Source organism: Leptodactylus fuscus, chromosome 11 (genome assembly GCF_031893055.1).
Source record: "Leptodactylus fuscus isolate aLepFus1 chromosome 11, aLepFus1.hap2, whole genome shotgun sequence".
NCBI classification, from domain to species: domain Eukaryota; kingdom Metazoa; phylum Chordata; class Amphibia; order Anura; family Leptodactylidae; genus Leptodactylus; species Leptodactylus fuscus.
The window spans coordinates 9,567,272-9,589,319 of record NC_134275.1 but is presented as its reverse complement, the minus strand read 5'-3'; the positions used below and the strand labels follow the sequence as shown (position 1 = coordinate 9,589,319).

General features: G+C 40.6%; 2 protein-coding genes across 9 annotated transcripts in view; one reads left to right on the top strand and one right to left on the bottom strand.

The window, feature by feature from the left end:
- Positions 1-659: 659 nt before the first annotated feature.
- Positions 660-17,870, top strand: LOC142184752 (bile salt-activated lipase-like; the record flags this gene model as incomplete). Its single annotated transcript, XM_075259813.1, has 10 exons — positions 660-891; positions 11,177-11,299; positions 12,015-12,212; positions 12,624-12,754; positions 13,430-13,537; positions 13,644-13,761; positions 13,934-14,120; positions 16,253-16,456; positions 16,778-16,975; positions 17,517-17,870. Coding segments are annotated over 10 exons (1,674 nt in total), but the record flags the coding sequence as incomplete, so codon positions are not given.
- Positions 17,871-17,906: 36 nt separating this feature from the next.
- The window catches only part of RALGDS (ral guanine nucleotide dissociation stimulator), an 86,131-nt gene continuing 81,989 nt past the window's right edge, over positions 17,907-22,048 (bottom strand). For 7 of the 8 annotated variants that reach the window (XM_075260276.1, XM_075260275.1, XM_075260271.1 and 4 more), the window contains one exon: positions 17,907-21,480. In XM_075260276.1, coding sequence (XP_075116377.1) covers positions 21,305-21,480 — 176 coding nt within the window. In that variant the 3' untranslated portion in view covers positions 17,907-21,304. The remainder of the gene's footprint in view (positions 21,481-22,048) is intronic. The other variant, XR_012711853.1, reaches the window with a different exon arrangement.

Below are 22,048 nucleotides of genomic sequence, written 5' to 3'. Positions count from 1 at the left end.
AAGGTGAGAAGCGGCTTCTGTCTGGGATTGGATCCAGCGATGGCTCCCTGGCTTGCGGTTACCTTGGCACTGGCCGGATTCCTGGCGGCTGCGCATGCGGCATCGGTAAGATACAGAGAGACGGATACGCTGCGGATTTAATATGGGCGGGAACTGTGCGGTGCATAACACATGTTGTTTCTGACCTGCGGTGCGGATGGTAAATCTGCAGGGTGCCCTGTCATGCTGCAGGTCTTAACCCTTTAATGCAGGGGTAGGGAACCTTCGGCTCTCCAGCTGCTGTGAAACTACAACTCCCAGCATGCTCCATTCACTTCCATGGGAGATCCAAGAACAGCAGAGCAAGTATGCATGCTGGGAGTTGTAGTTTTGCAACAGCTGGAGAGCCGAAGGTTCCCTACCCCTGCTTCAATGCAAACCCACAGCAGAATCTGCAACAAATCCACAGGTCTGCAACAAATCCACAGGTAATACACGCAGGTAATGGTGCAGAAAAGTAGTGGTGTGAGGCCAGAGGGGTTAACCAGACTGTAGACCGGGCAGTAGTTAGCGCCCCCTATAGGCACAGACCCCTTCTCTATGGCACAGGATAATGGGCCCTTAAATCATCTGCTCTGCTGGGACCAGCTTCCCCTCCTCCATGTACCTCCCTGCACTGATGGTTGGGTTGGTTGCTCTGTGTCTTCACTGCAGAGTCCAGTCCTTGTACCGAGGTGTCTGAGTCTTGTGTCTTCCAGCTGGGAGTCGTCTACACCGAAGGAGGATTCGTAGAAGGAACCAACAAGAAGATCGGCCTCATTTCTCCCACTTATATCGATGTCTTCAAGGGAATTCCTTTTGCTGCCCCTCCAGCAATCCTCCAGAAAGCAGAAAGACATCCAGGATGGTCAGGTGCGTCCTGAGAGAAGGCAAATATGTATCTCAGCAGCTGTATCTAATCCAATCATGTGTGATACATTCTGCTGTATCTAATGCTATCGTATGATTCTTTCTGCTGTATCTAATCTAATCATGTGTGATACTTTCTGCTGTATCTAATCCAATCGTGTGATAAATTCTGCTGTATCTAATCCTATCTTGTGTGATACATTCTGCTGTATCTAATCCTATCTTGTGTGATACATTCTGCTGTATCTAATCCTATCTTGTGTGATACATTCTGCTGTATCTAATCCTATCTTGTGTGATACATTCTGCTGTATCTAATCCATCATGTGTGATACATTCTGCTGTATCTAATCCTATCTTGTGCGATACATTCTGCTGTATCTAATCCATCATGTGTGATACATTCTGCTGTATCTCATCCTATCTTGTGTGATACATTCTGCTGTATCTAATCCTATCTTGTGTCATACATTCTGCTGTATCTAATCCATCATGTGTGATACATTCTGCTGTATCTAATCCTATCTTGTGTGATACATTCTGCTGTGTCTAATTATATCTTGTGTGATACATTCTGCTGTATCTAATCCTATCTTGTGTGATACATTCTGCTGTATCTAATCCTATCTTGTGTGATACATTCTGCTGTATCTAATCCTATCTTGTGTGATACATTCTGCTGTATCTAATCCTATCTTGTGTGATACATTCTGCTGTATCTAATCCTATCTTGTGCGATACATTCTGCTGTATCTAATCCATCATGTGTGATACATTCTGCTGTATCTAATCCATCATGTGTGATACATTCTGCTGTATCTAATCCTATCTTGTGTGATACATTCTGCTGTATCTAATCCATCATGTGTGATACATTCTGCTGTATCTAATCCTATCTTGTCTGATACATTCTGCTGTATCTAATCCTATAATGTGTGATACATTCTGCTGTATCTAATCCTATCTTGTGTGATACATTCTGCTGTATCTAATCCATCACGTGTGATACATTCTGCTGTATCTAATCCTATCTTGTGTGATACATTCTGCTGTATCTAATCCTATCTTGTGTGATACATTCTGCTGTATCTAATCCATCATGTGTGATACATTCTGCTGTATCTAATCCTATCTTGTGTGATACATTCTGCTGTATCTAATCCTATCTTGTGTGATACATTCTGCTGTATCTAATCCATCATGTGTGATACATTCTGCTGTATCTAATCCATCATGTGTAATACATTCTGCTGTATCTAATCCTATCTTGTGTGATACATTCTGCTGTATCTAATCCATCATGTGTGATACATTCTGCTGTATCTAATCCATCATGTGTGATACATTCTGCTGTATCTAATCCTACCTTGTGTGATACATTCTGCTGTATCTAATCCTATCATGTGTGATACATTCTGCTGTATCTAATCCTATCTTGTGTGATACATTCTGCTGTATCTAATCCTATCTTGTGTGATACATTCTGCTGTATCTAATCCTATCTTGTGTGATACATTCTGCTGTATCTAATCCTATCTTGTGTGATACATTCTGCTGTATCTAATCCTATCTTGTGTGATACATTCTGCTGTATCTAATCCATCATGTGTGATACATTCTGCTGTATCTAATCCTATCTTGTGTGATACATTCTGCTGTATCTAATCCTATTGTGTGTGATACATTCTGCTGTATCTAATCCATCATGTGTGATACATTCTGCTGTATCTAATCCTATCTTGTGTGATACATTCTGCTGTATCTAATCCTATCTTGTGTGATACATTCTGCTGTATCTAATCCTATCTTGTGTGATACATTCTGCTGTATCTAATCCTATCTTGTGTGATACATTCTGCTGTATCTAATCCTATCTTGTGTGATACATTCTGCTGTATCTAATCCTATCTTGTGTGATACATTCTGCTGTATCTAATCCTATCTTGTGTGATACATTCTGCTGTATCTAATCCATCATGTGTGATACATTCTGCTGTATCTAATCCTATCTTGTGTGATACATTCTGCTGTATCTAATCCTATCTTGTGTGATACATTCTGCTGTATCTAATCCATCATGTGTGATACATTCTGCTGTATCTAATCCTATCTTGTGTGATACATTCTGCTGTATCTAATCCTATCTTGTGTGATACATTCTGCTGTATCTAATCCTATCTTGTGTGATACATTCTGCTGTATCTAATCCTATCTTGTGTGATACATTCTGCTGTATCTAATCCTATCTTGTGTGATACATTCTGCTGTATCTAATCCTATCTTGTGTGATACATTCTGCTGTATCTAATCCTATCTTGTGTGATACATTCTGCTGTATCTAATCCTATCTTGTGTGATACATTCTGCTGTATCTAATCCTATCTTGTGTGATACATTCTGCTGTATCTAATCCTATCTTGTGTGATACATTCTGCTGTATCTAATCCTATCTTGTGTGATACCTTCTGCTGTATCTAATCCTATCTTGTGTGATACATTCTGCTGTATCTAATCCTATCTTGTGTGATACCTTCTGCTGTATCTAATCCTATCTTGTGTGATACATTCTGCTGTATCTAATCCTATCTTGTGTGATACATTCTGCTGTATCTAATCCTATCTTGTGTGATACATTCTGCTGTATCTAATCCTATCTTGTGTGATACATTCTGCTGTATCTAATCCATCATGTGTGATACATTCTGCTGTATCTAATCCTATCTTGTGTGATACATTCTGCTGTATCTAATCCTATCTTGTGTGATACATTCTGCTGTATCTAATCCTATCTTGTGTGATACATTCTGCTGTATCTAATCCTATCTTGTGTGATACATTCTGCTGTATCTAATCCTATCTTGTGTGATACATTCTGCTGTATCTAATCCATCATGTGTAATACATTCTGCTGTATCTAATCCTATCTTGTGTGATACATTCTGCTGTATCTAATCCATCATGTGTGATACATTCTGCTGTATCTAATCCTATCTTGTGTGATACATTCTGCTGTATCTAATCCTATCTTGTGTGATACATTCTGCTGTATCTAATCCATCATGTGTGATACATTCTGCTGTATCTAATCCTATCTTGTGTGATACATTCTGCTGTATCTAATCCTATCTTGTGTGATACATTCTGCTGTATCTAATCCTATCTTGTGTGATACATTCTGCTGTATCTAATCCTATCTTGTGTGATACATTCTGCTGTATCTAATCCTATCTTGTGTGATACATTCTGCTGTATCTAATCCTATCTTGTGCGATACATTCTGCTGTATCTAATCCTATCTTGTGTGATACATTCTGCTGTATCTAATCCATCATGTGTGATACATTCTGCTGTATCTAATCCTATCTTGTGTGATACATTCTGCTGTATCTAATCCTATCTTGTGTGATACATTCTGCTGTATCTAATCCATCATGTGTGATACATTCTGCTGTATCTAATCCTATCTTGTGTGATACATTCTGCTGTATCTAATCCTATCTTGTGTGATACATTCTGCTGTATCTAATCCTATCTTGTGTGATACATTCTGCTGTATCTAATCCATCATGTGTGATACATTCTGCTGTATCTAATCCTATCTTGTGTGATACATTCTGCTGTATCTAATCCTATCTTGTGTGATACATTCTGCTGTATCTAATCCTATCTTGTGTGATACATTCTGCTGTATCTAATCCTATCTTGTGTGATACATTCTGCTGTATCTAATCCTATCTTGTGTGATACATTCTGCTGTATCTAATCCTATCTTGTGTGATACATTCTGCTGTATCTAATCCATCATGTGTGATACATTCTGCTGTATCTAATCCTATCTTGTGTGATACATTCTGCTGTATCTAATCCTATCTTGTGTGATACATTCTGCTGTATCTAATCCATCATGTGTGATACATTCTGCTGTATCTAATCCTATCTTGTGTGATACATTCTGCTGTATCTAATCCATCATGTGTAATACATTCTGCTGTATCTAATCCTATCTTGTGTGATACATTCTGCTGTATCTAATCCATCATGTGTGATACATTCTGCTGTATCTAATCCTATCTTGTGTGATACATTCTGCTGTATCTAATCCTATCTTGTGTGATACATTCTGCTGTATCTAATCCATCATGTGTAATACATTCTGCTGTATCTAATCCTATCTTGTGTGATACATTCTGCTGTATCTAATCCTATCTTGTGTGATACATTCTGCTGTATCTAATCCATCATGTGTGATACATTCTGCTGTATCTAATCCTATCTTGTGTGATACATTCTGCTGTATCTAATCCATCATGTGTGATACATTCTGCTGTATCTAATCCTATCTTGTGTGATACATTCTGCTGTATCTAATCCTATCTTGTGTGATACATTCTGCTGTATCTAATCCATCATGTGTAATACATTCTGCTGTATCTAATCCTATCTTGTGTGATACATTCTGCTGTATCTAATCCATCATGTGTGATACATTCTGCTGTATCTAATCCTATCTTGTGTGATACATTCTGCTGTATCTAATCCTATCTTGTGTGATACATTCTGCTGTATCTAATCCTATCTTGTGTGATACATTCTGCTGTATCTAATCCTATCTTGTGTGATACATTCTGCTGTATCTAATCCTATCTTGTGTGATACATTCTGCTGTATCTAATCCTATCTTGTGTGATACATTCTGCTGTATCTAATCCTATCTTGTGTGATACATTCTGCTGTATCTAATCCTATCTTGTGTGATACATTCTGCTGTATCTAATCCATCATGTGTGATACATTCTGCTGTATCTAATCCTATCTTGTGTGATACATTCTGCTGTATCTAATCCTATCTTGTGTGATACATTCTGCTGTATCTAATCCTATCTTGTGTGATACATTCTGCTGTATCTAATCCTATCTTGTGTGATACATTCTGCTGTATCTAATCTTATCTAGTGTGATACATTCTGCTGTATCTAATCCTATCTTGTGTGATACATTCTGCTGTATCTAATCCATCATGTGTGATACATTCTGCTGTATCTAATCCTATCTTGTGTGATACATTCTGCTGTATCTAATCCTATCTTGTGTGATACATTCTGCTGTATCTAATCCATCATGTGTGATACATTCTGCTGTATCTAATCCTATCTTGTGTGATACATTCTGCTGTATCTAATCCATCATGTGTAATACATTCTGCTGTATCTAATCCTATCTTGTGTGATACATTCTGCTGTATCTAATCCATCATGTGTGATACATTCTGCTGTATCTAATCCTATCTTGTGTGATACATTCTGCTGTATCTAATCCTATCTTGTGTGATACATTCTGCTGTATCTAATCCTATCTTGTGTGATACATTCTGCTGTATCTAATCCTATCTTGTGTGATACATTCTGCTGTATCTAATCCTATCTTGTGTGATACATTCTGCTGTATCTAATCCTATCTTGTGTGATACATTCTGCTGTATCTAATCCTATCTTGTGTGATACATTCTGCTGTATCTAATCCTATCTTGTGTGATACATTCTGCTGTATCTAATCCTATCTTGTGTGATACATTCTGCTGTATCTAATCCTATCTTGTGTGATACATTCTGCTGTATCTAATCCTATCTTGTGTGATACATTCTGCTGTATCTAATCCTATCTTGTGTGATACATTCTGCTGTATCTAATCCTATCTTGTGTGATACATTCTGCTGTATCTAATCCTATCTTGTGTGATACATTCTGCTGTATCTAATCCTATCTTGTGTGATACATTCTGCTGTATCTAATCCTATCTTGTGTGATACATTCTGCTGTATCTAATCCTATCTTGTGTGATACATTCTGCTGTATCTAATCCTATCTTGTGTGATACATTCTGCTGTATCTAATCCTATCATGTGTGATACATTCTGCTGTATCTAATCCTATCATGTGTGATACATTCTGCTGTATCTAATCCTATCTTGTGTGATACATTCTGCTGTATCTAATCCTATCTTGTGTGATACATTCTGCTGTATCTAATCCTATCTTGTGTGATACATTCTGCTGTATCTAATCCTATCTTGTGTGATACATTCTGCTGTATCTAATCCTATCTTGTGTGATACATTCTGCTGTATCTAATCCATCATGTGTGATACATTCTGCTGTATCTAATCCTATCTTGTGTGATACATTCTGCTGTATCTAATCCTATCTTGTGTGATACATTCTGCTGTATCTAATCCTATCTTGTGTGATACATTCTGCTGTATCTAATCCTATCTTGTGTGATACATTCTGCTGTATCTAATCCTATCTTGTGTGATACATTCTGCTGTATCTAATCCTATCTTGTGTGATACATTCTGCTGTATCTAATCCTATCTTGTGTGATACATTCTGCTGTATCTAATCCTATCTTGTGCGATACATTCTGCTGTATCTAATCCTATCTTGTGCGATACATTCTGCTGTATCTAATCCATCATGTGTGATACATTCTGCTGTATCTAATCCTATCTTGTGTGATACATTCTGCTGTATCTAATCCTATCTTGTGTGATACATTCTGCTGTATCTAATCCATCATGTGTGATACATTCTGCTGTATCTAATCCTATCTTGTGTGATACATTCTGCTGTATCTAATCCTATCTTGTGTGATACATTCTGCTGTATCTAATCCTATCTTGTGTGATACATTCTGCTGTATCTAATCCTATCTTGTGTGATACATTCTGCTGTATCTAATCCATCATGTGTAATACATTCTGCTGTATCTAATCCTATCTTGTGTGATACATTCTGCTGTATCTAATCCATCATGTGTGATACATTCTGCTGTATCTAATCCTATCTTGTGTGATACATTCTGCTGTATCTAATCCTATCTTGTGTGATACATTCTGCTGTATCTAATCCTATCTTGTGTGATACATTCTGCTGTATCTAATCCTATCTTGTGTGATACATTCTGCTGTATCTAATCCTATCTTGTGTGATACATTCTGCTGTATCTAATCCTATCTTGTGTGATACATTCTGCTGTATCTAATCCTATCTTGTGTGATACATTCTGCTGTATCTAATCCTATCTTGTGTGATACATTCTGCTGTATCTAATCCATCATGTGTGATACATTCTGCTGTATCTAATCCTATCTTGTGTGATACATTCTGCTGTATCTAATCCTATCTTGTGTGATACATTCTGCTGTATCTAATCCTATCTTGTGTGATACATTCTGCTGTATCTAATCCTATCTTGTGTGATACATTCTGCTGTATCTAATCCTATCTTGTGTGATACATTCTGCTGTATCTAATCCTATCTTGTGTGATACATTCTGCTGTATCTAATCCATCATGTGTGATACATTCTGCTGTATCTAATCCTATCTTGTGTGATACATTCTGCTGTATCTAATCCTATCTTGTGTGATACATTCTGCTGTATCTAATCCATCATGTGTGATACATTCTGCTGTATCTAATCCTATCTTGTGTGATACATTCTGCTGTATCTAATCCATCATGTGTAATACATTCTGCTGTATCTAATCCTATCTTGTGTGATACATTCTGCTGTATCTAATCCATCATGTGTGATACATTCTGCTGTATCTAATCCTATCTTGTGCGATACATTCTGCTGTATCTAATCCATCATGTGTGATACATTCTGCTGTATCTAATCCTATCTTGTGTGATACATTCTGCTGTATCTAATCCTATCTTGTGTGATACATTCTGCTGTATCTAATCCATCATGTGTGATACATTCTGCTGTATCTAATCCTATCTTGTGTGATACATTCTGCTGTATCTAATCCTATCTTGTGTGATACATTCTGCTGTATCTAATCCTATCTTGTGTGATACATTCTGCTGTATCTAATCCTATCTTGTGTGATACATTCTGCTGTATCTAATCCATCATGTGTAATACATTCTGCTGTATCTAATCCTATCTTGTGTGATACATTCTGCTGTATCTAATCCATCATGTGTGATACATTCTGCTGTATCTAATCCTATCTTGTGTGATACATTCTGCTGTATCTAATCCTATCTTGTGTGATACATTCTGCTGTATCTAATCCTATCTTGTGTGATACATTCTGCTGTATCTAATCCTATCTTGTGTGATACATTCTGCTGTATCTAATCCTATCTTGTGTGATACATTCTGCTGTATCTAATCCTATCTTGTGTGATACATTCTGCTGTATCTAATCCTATCTTGTGTGATACATTCTGCTGTATCTAATCCTATCTTGTGTGATACATTCTGCTGTATCTAATCCATCATGTGTGATACATTCTGCTGTATCTAATCCTATCTTGTGTGATACATTCTGCTGTATCTAATCCTATCTTGTGTGATACATTCTGCTGTATCTAATCCTATCTTGTGTGATACATTCTGCTGTATCTAATCCTATCTTGTGTGATACATTCTGCTGTATCTAATCCTATCTTGTGTGATACATTCTGCTGTATCTAATCCTATCTTGTGTGATACATTCTGCTGTATCTAATCCATCATGTGTGATACATTCTGCTGTATCTAATCCTATCTTGTGTGATACATTCTGCTGTATCTAATCCTATCTTGTGTGATACATTCTGCTGTATCTAATCCATCATGTGTGATACATTCTGCTGTATCTAATCCTATCTTGTGTGATACATTCTGCTGTATCTAATCCATCATGTGTAATACATTCTGCTGTATCTAATCCTATCTTGTGTGATACATTCTGCTGTATCTAATCCATCATGTGTGATACATTCTGCTGTATCTAATCCTATCTTGTGTGATACATTCTGCTGTATCTAATCCTATCTTGTGTGATACATTCTGCTGTATCTAATCCATCATGTGTAATACATTCTGCTGTATCTAATCCTATCTTGTGTGATACATTCTGCTGTATCTAATCCATCATGTGTGATACATTCTGCTGTATCTAATCCTATCTTGTGTGATACATTCTGCTGTATCTAATCCTATCTTGTGTGATACATTCTGCTGTATCTAATCCTATCTTGTGTGATACATTCTGCTGTATCTAATCCTATCTTGTGCGATACATTCTGCTGTATCTAATCCTATCTTGTGCGATACATTCTGCTGTATCTAATCCATCATGTGTGATACATTCTGCTGTATCTAATCCTATCTTGTGTGATACATTCTGCTGTATCTAATCCTATCTTGTGTGATACATTCTGCTGTATCTAATCCATCATGTGTGATACATTCTGCTGTATCTAATCCTATCTTGTGTGATACATTCTGCTGTATCTAATCCATCATGTGTAATACATTCTGCTGTATCTAATCCTATCTTGTGTGATACATTCTGCTGTATCTAATCCATCATGTGTGATACATTCTGCTGTATCTAATCCTATCTTGTGTGATACATTCTGCTGTATCTAATCCTATCTTGTGTGATACATTCTGCTGTATCTAATCCATCATGTGTGATACATTCTGCTGTATCTAATCCTATCTTGTGTGATACATTCTGCTGTATCTAATCCTATCTTGTGTGATACATTCTGCTGTATCTAATCCTATCTTGTGTGATACATTCTGCTGTATCTAATCCTATCTTGTGTGATACATTCTGCTGTATCTAATCCTATCTTGTGTGATACATTCTGCTGTATCTAATCCATCATGTGTGATACATTCTGCTGTATCTAATCCTATCTTGTGTGATACATTCTGCTGTATCTAATCCTATCTTGTGTGATACATTCTGCTGTATCTAATCCTATCTTGTGCGATACATTCTGCTGTATCTAATCCTATCTTGTGCGATACATTCTGCTGTATCTAATCCATCATGTGTGATACATTCTGCTGTATCTAATCCTATCTTGTGTGATACATTCTGCTGTATCTAATCCTATCTTGTGTGATACATTCTGCTGTATCTAATCCATCATGTGTGATACATTCTGCTGTATCTAATCCTATCTTGTGTGATACATTCTGCTGTATCTAATCCATCATGTGTAATACATTCTGCTGTATCTAATCCTATCTTGTGTGATACATTCTGCTGTATCTAATCCATCATGTGTGATACATTCTGCTGTATCTAATCCTATCTTGTGTGATACATTCTGCTGTATCTAATCCTATCTTGTGTGATACATTCTGCTGTATCTAATCCTATCTTGTGTGATACATTCTGCTGTATCTAATCCTATCTTGTGTGATACATTCTGCTGTATCTAATCCTATCTTGTGTGATACCTTCTGCTGTCTTTTCCTCCCCAGGTACACTAAAGGCCACTGACTTCAAGCCCCGCTGTCTACAGCTCACGTTATCCCAGAATGACGTCCGGGGAGAACACGACTGTCTCTACCTGAACATCTGGGTGCCGCAGCCCAACAAATCCGGTTAGTTCTCCGTGTTCCCGCATGCTTATCTACACCGCTATATACTGCCTCCTTTATATTCCTGCTCCTCTATATACTGCCTCCACTATATACTGCCTCCTTTATATTCCTTCTCCTCTATATATTACCTTCTCTATATATCAGCTCCTCTGTATACTGCCCCCTCTATATAGGGCCTCCTTTATATTCTTATTCCTCTATCCTCTATATACTACCACCTGTACATACTGCCACCTCTGTATACTCCCCTCTATATATTCTTATTCCTCTATATACTACCTCCTGTACATACTGCCACCTCTGTATACTGCCTCCTTTATATTCCTGCTCCTCTATATACTGCCTCCACTATACTCCTGCTCCTCTGTATACTGCCCCCTCTATATACTGCCTCCTTTATATTCTTATTCCTCTATCCTCTATATACTACCTCCTGTATATACTGCCACCTCTGTATACTGCCCTTTATACTCCTGCTCCTCTGTATACTGCCTCCTTTATATTCTTATTCCTCTATATACTACCTCCCTGTATATACTGTATCCTCTATATACTGCCTCCTTTATATTCCCGCTCCTATCTTTTCCATCACTGATGCAGCCTGGGGCCCCAGGTAATTTACTGAAGGGCCACACTTGGCTCCTGAGCTGAAGGTTGGACATAGGGGCCCGCTGGGCTGTGCGGTCTCTGACGTTTTTCTCCATCTTGTCTTCAGTCTCTTCCAACCTGCCGGTCATGGTGTGGATCTACGGCGGCGCGTTCCTGTTTGGTGCAGCGGAGGGCGCCAATGTCCTGAACAACTACCTGTATGATGGCGAGGAGCTGGCCCTCCGCGGCAACGTCATTGTGGTGACCCTAAATTACCGTCTGGGACCCCTGGGATTCCTGAGCACTGGAGACTCCAACGCCCCCGGTGAGTTCACAAGTTCAATAGAAACTGCATACAGCGCCCCCTAGGAGAGGGGAATGTATAGCAAAGACTGGAACGTTGCTGGAGTCTGCCCTGAAGACTGTGGGGTCTGGTCCCCTTTACCCTTATTTGGGGGGCTTCAGGGATCCCGCACAAGTTCTTACCATCAAACCTTAGAGAGAGTTGACCACCCTGGTCTGGGCCCCTCTCTCCAAGGGCCCCGTAGTAACGTCATAGTCTACCCTTGTGTATGTCCATAGAGATCTATACAGTCTGATGGACAGAATTGTTGTACAGTAAGTAAGTGCCCCCCTCTGGAGCCGCAGTCTATGATGAGCCCCCACTATTATAGAGTTCCTAGGACTTAAGGACCACCCATATAAGATGATAATGGCGCCCTCCCCCTCTCTATAGGCAACTACGGTCTGTGGGACCAGCACATGGCCATCGCTTGGGTCAAGAGGAACATCGCTGCCTTTGGAGGAAACCCTGACAACATCACCATCTTCGGAGAGTCGGCCGGAGGTGCCAGCGTCTCCCTGCAGGTAAGCAGCTCATCTGTCCATGACGGGGACTTAAAGGCCCTCCTTCTATGTGATGACATTACTAACTCTCTGAAGGATGAAGGAACCAGGGCTGAGTGTGTGTCACCACTGGTGGTGAATAGTGGTACTGCAAGTGAGATAAAAGATGTTTGTGGTGAAGATGATAACTGTTAAATTGTAAAGGGGACCTTGATCACGTCCAACATTTTCCATCCTTGAATAGACGCTGCTCTACTGATTCCAGCATAGTTGGAATTTTTTCTCTAGCCCCCACCATTCCTGAGCAAGCATTGCTATTAGTTTGAGCACCCAGTATGGTCTGTACGGTGAGGTGGGCGGTCCTAGACTACCTGCTCCAGGGTAAGACCGCCCACCTGAAAGTAGAGAGCAGAATTCTACTGAAACTACCAGCAATGATTGCTCAGGAATGGTGGGGGCTAGAGAAAAAAATCCAACTTCTCTGGGATAGGTGGAGAGAGGACTATTGAAGGATACGAAGAGGTGGAGGTGATGAGAGGTGCCCTTTAAGGAGTATTGATGTGTATGGATTCCAGAGTGACATGACGGCCTGAGGGCTCTATGGATGACGGACTGTGAAACCCCCAATATACAGATGTTCATATTGTAACGTCCCCAGTGATGTGACCTGCGCTCCTGTCCCTCTCTGTATTCTAGACTCTGACTCCTTACAATGTTGGGCTCATCAAGCGGGCGATCAGTCAGAGCGGCGTCGGCCTGAGCCCATGGGCTATTCAGCGGGAGCCTCTCTTCTGGGCTCAACAGGTAAGACTGCAGAAACTCACACGACATATACAGCCTTCACTGCCCGGTGACGCCCCCCGGTGGAAGAGCAAAGATCTAAAGAAGGAATATGTCTATATTTCTACAGGTGGCTAAAAAGGTGGGCTGCCCCATTGGTGACAACGCTGCCCTCGCCAACTGTCTGAGAGTCACTGACCCCGCCGCCCTCACCAAGGCCTTCAAGCTGGACCTTACAAACCTTCAGTGTAAGATCTCCCTGCAAGGGTTAAAAACAGTCAGATAATCTGTAATGTCCAGTAATCTGAGGAAGATGTGATGTGGGAACCAAAGGACCCCTAGAATAGACACTGGGAGCCCCATTATTCAGTGAGGTGTGGGCCCCTGTAGACTGACCTCTGTCTCCTCCCTCTACTCTAGATCCTGTGGTTCACTACCTGGCCTTCTCTCCCGTCATCGATGGAGATTTCATCCCTGATGAGCCACAAAATCTCTTCTCCAACGCGGCCGATGTGGATTATCTAGCGGGGGCCAACAACATGGACGGACATATGTTTGCAGGAATGGATTTAGCGGTCATCAACGAACCGCTGCACAAGATCACCTCGTAAGTATCCAAGTCCTGTGTAAGATACACTAGGGGGCAGTATTATAGTAGTTATATTCTTGTACATAGGAGGTAGTATTATAGTAGTTATATTCTTGTACATAGGAGGTAGTATTATAGTAGTTATATTCTTGTACATAGGAGGTAGTATTATAGTAGTTATATTCTTGTACATAGGAGCAGTATTATAGTAGTTATATTCTTGTACATAGGAGGTAGTATTATAGTAGTTATATTCTTATACATAGTATTATAGTAGTTATATTCTTGTACATAGGAGGTAGTATTATAGTAGTTATATTCTTATACATAGTATTATAGTAGTTATATTCTTGTACATAGGAGCAGTATTATAGTAGTTATATTCTTGTACATAGGAGTAGTATTATAGTAGTTATATTCTTGTACATAGGAGGTAGTATTATAGTAGTTATATTCTTGTACATAGGAGCAGTATTATAGTAGTTATATTCTTGTACATAGGAGCAGTATTATAGTAGTTATATTCTTGTACATAGGAGGTAGTATTATAGTAGTTATATTCTTGTACATAGGAGTAGTATTATAGTAGTTATATTCTTGTACATAGGAGCAGTATTATAGTAGTTATATTCTTGTACATAGGAGTAGTATTATAGTAGTTATATTCTTGTACATAGGAGTAGTATTATAGTAGTTATATTCTTGTACATAGGAGCAGTATTATAGTAGTTATATTCTTGTACATAGGAGCAGTATTATAGTAGTTATATTCTTGTACATAGGAGTAGTATTATAGTAGTTATATTCTTGTACATAGGAGGTAGTATTATAGTAGTTATATTCTTGTACATAGGAGCAGTATTATAGTAGTTATATTCTTGTACATAGGAGTAGTATTATAGTAGTTATATTCTTGTACATAGGAGTAGTATTATAGTAGTTATATTCTTGTACATAGGAGTAGTATTATAGTAGTTATATTCTTGTACATAGGAGCAGTATTATAGTAGTTATATTCTTGTACATAGGAGTAGTATTATAGTAGTTATATTCTTATACATAGTATTATAGTAGTTATATTCTTGCACATAGGTAATATTCTTGCACATAGGAGTAGTATTATAGTAGTTATATTCTTGCACATAGGAGTAGTATTATAGTAGTTATATTCTTGTACATAGGAGGTAGTATTATAGTAGTTATATTCTTGTACATAGGAGTAGTATTATAGTACTTATATTCTTGTACATAGGAGTAGTATTATAGTAGTTATATTCTTATACATAGTATTATAGTAGTTATATTCTTGTACATAGGAGCAGTATTATAGTAGTTATATTCTTGTACATAGTATTATAGTAGTTATATTCTTGTACATAGGAGCAGTAGTATAGTAGTTATATTCTTGTACATAGCAGGTAGTATTATAGTAGTTATATTCTTGTACATAGCAGGTAGTATTATAGTAGTTATATTCTTGTACATAGCAGGTAGTATTATAGTAGTTATATTCTTGTACATAGCAGGTAGTATTATAGTAGTTATATTCTTGTACATAGGAGTAGTATTATAGTAGTTATATTCTTATACATAGTATTATAGTAGTTATATTCTTGCACATAGGTAATATTCTTGCACATAGGAGTAGTATTATAGTAGTTATATTCTTGTACATAGGAGCAGTATTATAGTAGTTATATTCTTGTACATAGGAGTAGTATTATAGTAGTTATATTCTTGTACATAGGAGTAGTATTATAGTAGTTATATTCTTGTACATAGGAGCAGTATTATAGTAGTTATATTCTTGTACATAGGAGCAGTATTATAGTAGTTATATTCTTGTACATAGGAGTAGTATTATAGTAGTTATATTCTTGTACACAGGAGGTAGTATTATAGTAGTTATATTCTTGTACACAGGAGGTAGTATTATAGTAGTTATATTCTTGTACACAGGAGGTAGTATTATAGTAGTTATATTCTTGTACATAGGAGGTAGTATTATAGTAGTTATATTCCTGTACATAGGAGCAGTATTATAGTAGTTATATTCTTGTACATAGGAGCAGTATTATAGTAGTTATATTCTTGTACATAGGAGCAGTATTATAGTAGTTATATTTACTTGCTATGTTCTGTTCTCGCAGGACTGAGGTCTCTAAGTTGCTGCAGGATCTTACCCTCCCTAAGGGCTCTTCAGCGGGTAATATGGCCTATGAAGTTTACACAGCAAACTGGGGGCCTGATCCCAGCCAGGAGCTGATGAAGAGGACGGTCATTGATGCAGAAACAGACTTCATGTTCCTGGCGCCCACACAGGAGGCTCTCGCTCTCCATTCTATGAATGCCAGGTAAGCAGAAAAATAATACTGTTCCAATATGATTTCTGTTCACTTGTTGCAGTTTTTCTTGTGAGTATTTTGTGCGATCTGGTAGATATATTATATATGTTCTGTACTGAGGAGCTCTTTGGCTGTTGTTCATACTGTAACCCTGGGAGTTGTAGTCTCGGTGCTTTTCAGCTCAGGGTGCGATGTCTTGCCTCTCTTATTATGGGACGATGTGTGATGTTCTCCTCTTCCCCTATATATCAGGACCCCACACTCTGTATGATATAAATCAGCCCATACTGAGCGCTCAGTAGTCACACTTGTCTCTCTTGTACTTTGCAGAAGTGGAAAGACCTACAGCTACCTGTTCTCCCACCCATCTCGTATGCCCATCTACCCCAGCTGGGTGGGCGCTGACCACGCCGATGACCTCCAGTACGTCTTTGGGAAACCATTCACAAGCTCACTGGCCTACAGACCCCAGGACAGGGACGTATCGGCCACCATGATCGCTTACTGGACCAACTTTGCTGCCACAGGGTAAGTCCTGGCTTCTGTTTCCAGTACTACTCCTCTCATCAGCTTACTCTTCCCATTGTCTATATGTGAACAGTAGGTCAGATGTTAGGGGTGATTCCAATCGAAATCAATGGGGGCAGTCACATGACTGCATCAGTCCGCACGCCTACCCTCGTATTGGAGCATGAAAAATTCCTTTTATATACTCCGTGGATATGCTTCCTTTGGTGTTCCATTAGGGACTAGTCTTGGGGGTGCGGGCTGGGTCCCTCCACCTTCTCCGATATGGGGCTGTACAATCTCTTATAATAGTACAGGGAACTTACCTGTCAACATGGCAGAGAAAGTGGGGTGACTCAGGGGTTGGGTGTTGGTTCTGATCATGTGACCTAAGATCTGGACCTATTGGAGCCTTAGTGAGTGTTTATTCGGCTCCTAGAGAGCCCCTTTAATCATCTCCGGCACTGGCGTCATATGTGGGATGTGGGAGGGGCTTGGGAAAGCGTACTTTTTGGCACAACTTACTTGTGACACTGACTTGACTTTGTATTTTCTCACACAGAGACCCCAGCCAGGGACCCTCTAAGGTGCCCACCTCCTGGCTCCCCTACAACATCCAATATGGTCAGTACCTGGAGATTAACAAAGATGTCACCTACAAGTCCATGCAGCAGGGCCTGCGCTCCCCGTACGTCCGTTTCTGGGCCCAAACTTACCACAATTTGCCTAATGTGTAAACCACCCCCCCTCCCAAATAATAAAGCCACCCATGTGACACGTGTCTGGTGCCGCCATTTTTTTTTTAGACAGAAGACGCCACAAAGATGGTTCAGGAGTGTCGGAATTTATTGCAAAGACTAGTTTACATTGCTTGTGTACAATGAGCACTTTAGAACAGTCCTTCATTATCCCAGTTACAAAATACAGGACGCACAGTCAGAGACAGGTTACACGTGTAAACATTCGCACCTCGCCGGCGCGCTCGCACAGACACACCGAGTCACACACACAGGCCAAAAGAAGATTGCACTTTAAAGAGAAAACAAGTCATGAAGGAGAGGGCGAGGGTCGTCGCTTTTGTGTCTCCGGGTCGCCCTCGGGTTTGGCTGGAGACGCCGCGGACGTTGGAGTCAGCGAGAATTTCCTTTGTGTGTTACCAGTTTCCACCATCAGGAGGCGACTCTGTAACCCTACAACATTCACAGTTCTGCACTTTTATCTACAGCATCGTATTGCAAAGGGTTAAACTTCACTGAAACTACAAGTCCCAGAATGCATATGGCAGGGCAGGCTTCAGGTTTCAGCCACCAGCCCATCGCTGTACTGATTGGCACTTGTGAGAATCCTCGAAATTCTGGCAGAGAAAAACTAAATATGACCCCAGGCCGGAAGTTCCCGGCAGTAAGATTAGGTTAAGGCGTGGTGAGAGAGCTTGGCATTCTGGGTATTGTAGTTTATCTGGGGGGAGGGGTTCCAGTTAAAGTATAAGATGCCCCTGAGGAAGGGTTGTTAGTCAAGGAAGGGGGTGGAGACTTTTGCAACCTTTACTCTTCCAATGCATCCACAATTTAGCATCTTCATGACTATATAGTCAGATCCCCAGTCTTAACCCCTTCACTACCCAATGGGGATCAGATGGAAGAGAAAATGACTACACCGGGGTTGTTTGTAGTCCGTTACCATGCCACAACCAGAAATAGACAATTTGCTAAGATTTGGATGTAATGGAGCGATAGGATTGCAAAACTCTTCACCCCCCTCTAATTGTGATGCCAAGATCCGCAGCGCATGCGCGCCCGCTGATCCGAGAACTGGTAGAAACATTACAATACTGCACAATGTGAGACCTCTGCTCGCGCTCAGTGATGAGACCGCTCTCAGGGTAAAAGGGATTGTCCATAAATGATAGAGAACCAGCGGGGAGGGGCGGAAATAAAGACCAAGACCGGAACACGGAGACCACACCCCGCGTCTTCTATCAATCATGGACAATCCCTTTAAGGGCTGACCGTCTGCCCTAACCAGATACTAAACAGAACTTCGAGTACATCAGTCTGGAGGATTATCTGCACATTGTAACAAACCCTCAGCTGTGACAAGTAGGAGGTCAGAACAGAAGTAAAACACAAAGTACTTTAGGAAGTTGTGGAAATGTTCACTAGACAATAAGTTATCGGTAAACCTCTTAAAGGGGATGTCCAGGGCTATGAGAGGAATTGCTGCGGCCGCTACCGCGCACAGCGCCGTATGTTACATAGTGGTTGTGCTTGGCATTGCAGCTCAGCCCCATTGATTTGAATGGGACTGAGCTGATGCACGGCCATGTGGCTTTATATCCCAGGCCTGGACAACCCCTTTAAGGCAGATATAGCAGAGCTGAGTTTGTCACCAGGACTGCAGGTAAACATGCATGGCTAGTACTGAGAGTTATTTCAATGCATTACTCAGTGACACCTTCAGCTCTGCTACATCAGTCGGCGCGATTGGAATCGTTCATGTCTCCTCACTGCCAGCCGAGGCCGAAACGCAGGTTTATAAAACGCAACAAGGCGCCGGCCATTAACAGACTGCAAACCCAGAAAATACAAAAGGCATCGATCCAGTAAGTGACCCAGCAGAGCCACAGCGCGGACAAGGGAGTCATAACTCCGCCATTACCGGGCGCTCGCCGCCCGCAGGACTCCATGATGGCTTTTCAGTTCAAGAAGGTGATGGAGTCCAATAACGGCAAATCCGGCGAGCTCCTCGCCTTGTCGTCTTTTGGTTAATGTATACAGGCAGTAAACGCGGCCTCGCGCTGGTCTATGAAAGACTAACCCCGCCCCTTACACCAGCAAACCCACTGCGGCCGCCATCTTGGATTTAGAGCCTCACGTGAGGCGATCTGAAAAAATAAACCCTGATCATGTGGAAATCTGACCTGATTGTGCAAATAGTGAAGGCCGCAGGGAATGTGTGCACAAGAACCGGTCTGACCGGAAGATCCGCGGCCCGAGGGTTCATCTCTGAGCAAACTGCAAATCCAGCCTGTAAACAATGGCGCTATCGCTACAGCGACCATACTGAAAAAGCAATCAGGTCTGATGACATCACTGCTGAAATGGCCCAATCAGCATCAGCCACTACCTGGTCACCATCCAATCACAACTCTCCATAAAAGTTAACCCCTTCACTGCAAAAGCAGGAGGTTAAGAAAGCGGGTCTTGGCCTTATATACAAGAACGGAAAAAAAAGCGCCAAAACAAACGTATAATGGCGGAACATCGCTCTAGCCTCTATTTACAACCAATAAATATTCAGAAAGGGAAAAAAATGATTAAAAAAAAAAAGATTTTTACACTAAAAAAAAGTCAAAAACATTTTTACACTAAAAAACAAAAATCCTCTCCACAGGTCGGACCGTCGCAGCCGCCGCTGCAAACCGGGAAAATTAGTCATTTGGCCCCAATATTTTTTTTTTTTGACAGAAAAATAAGAAAATTTCATGTAAATATTTACAGCAGGAAATGACTGTACAGAATCGGGAGCGTCGTTTAACCCTGTGATTCCCGCAGGATGGGAGAGACCATTGCCTCCACCCTGGGGAGGGGGGGGTTGTATTGTGGCGTGGGATCTTTGGTGCGGTTTGAGATGCTGGATCGGTTGAGGGGGGAGGAGAATGCGGCGATATCTCGGGCCCAAAGCGAGCCTGGTTTAGTGATGAACCCTGCAGTGGTGACGAGGGGCCGTCGAAGGCGCCTCCAGCGTTTTAAGGGTTAATTTTTTTTAAAAAAAAGTTTTCTTTTTCCATCCTTACAAAGTGCTTTTTTTTTTTTGTTTTGTGGTGTTTTTTTTTGTAGAAAATGCACAGATGTGGTATCCACAGGAGTCTATGTACATTAAGGTCCCTTTAAGGGGAAAGATGGCTAGCGTCGGGCTGGTCGGCCTCTCATAGCCTTACGAATCTGCGCCGATTCTTGTAACTGTCCGCACCCATGACTTGGGGTGACTCCATTTTGTCCTCATTCTGCGCTAATACTGGCACCGTGGGCATGGCACAGGCTGGTCGCTTCTTATCTACTCAACCCCCTTCCCTTAAAGGCACCTGTGGCATGGAGGCGGATTCCGGGTCCTGATGGCCTCGCATTGGCCGTTATTTGGCGTCAGTTCAGATGAGACCCATAATCTCCATTTGTGGTTTTTGCCATTTGTCACAGTTTTGTAAAGTCAGACGTGAAGGCCGGAGATGGGCGGAGCCACCCGGGGGCTCATTCCATAGGACATAATGGTGGCTTCCCCCTCTGGAGAAGGTGCTATCCTCTCGGATCCCTCCAGAGCTCAGGCTGGGGTACAGTGGGCAGACTTGGGGTATCAGAAGATGCCCTTTGCTATCTTGAGTCCTTTCTGTTTCATTCGGGGTAACGTGGAGCTGGATCCATGCTTGATCTTTACCCCTTTGGAAAAACCGCGTCTTTTCAGTATAAAGTCATAGTTGGCTCCTGAGTTCATGGCGTAAAAGACGTTGGCGTTATCCGGAATCTTCAGCTCTGAGGAAAGACGGAAAACAAATGTTATTAGCTGAAATTCAGAGCTCTGTATGTACCTGTCTATCTAGTCATGTGGAGCTATATATATATATATATATATATATGTGTGGCTGTTTATGTGAAAAGGGCCCACATTGTCGATATGGAGTTCTTGGTATCATTGTAACGGTTATGGTGTAACATTGTCCGAAACAGCAAAAATTTTTTTATTGAAAGCACAATTGACATATTTTTAAATAAAATTTTTGCATTAAACAAAATTGTGATTTTTTTACCCAAATATGTTTTGGACTATTTTCTCTATAATTAGTATCGACGATCTGGGCCCTTTTCACTTAAACAGCCACATATATATATATTCACTGGTCCATGTCTGGGAAAGCTGGGTGAGCTGCACCGGTAGCCATATTGCTATTAGGATTACAGTATTACATCATCTACCCCAATATTTGTAAGACATCTTATTGCATCACCTCCTCAGGGTATACGTGGCCGGGCACTAGAAGTCGCGTTCCCTCTAAGTAGCCGAAAATAGCCACAAGTTGCACAGAAAGCGCCCGGACCGGTC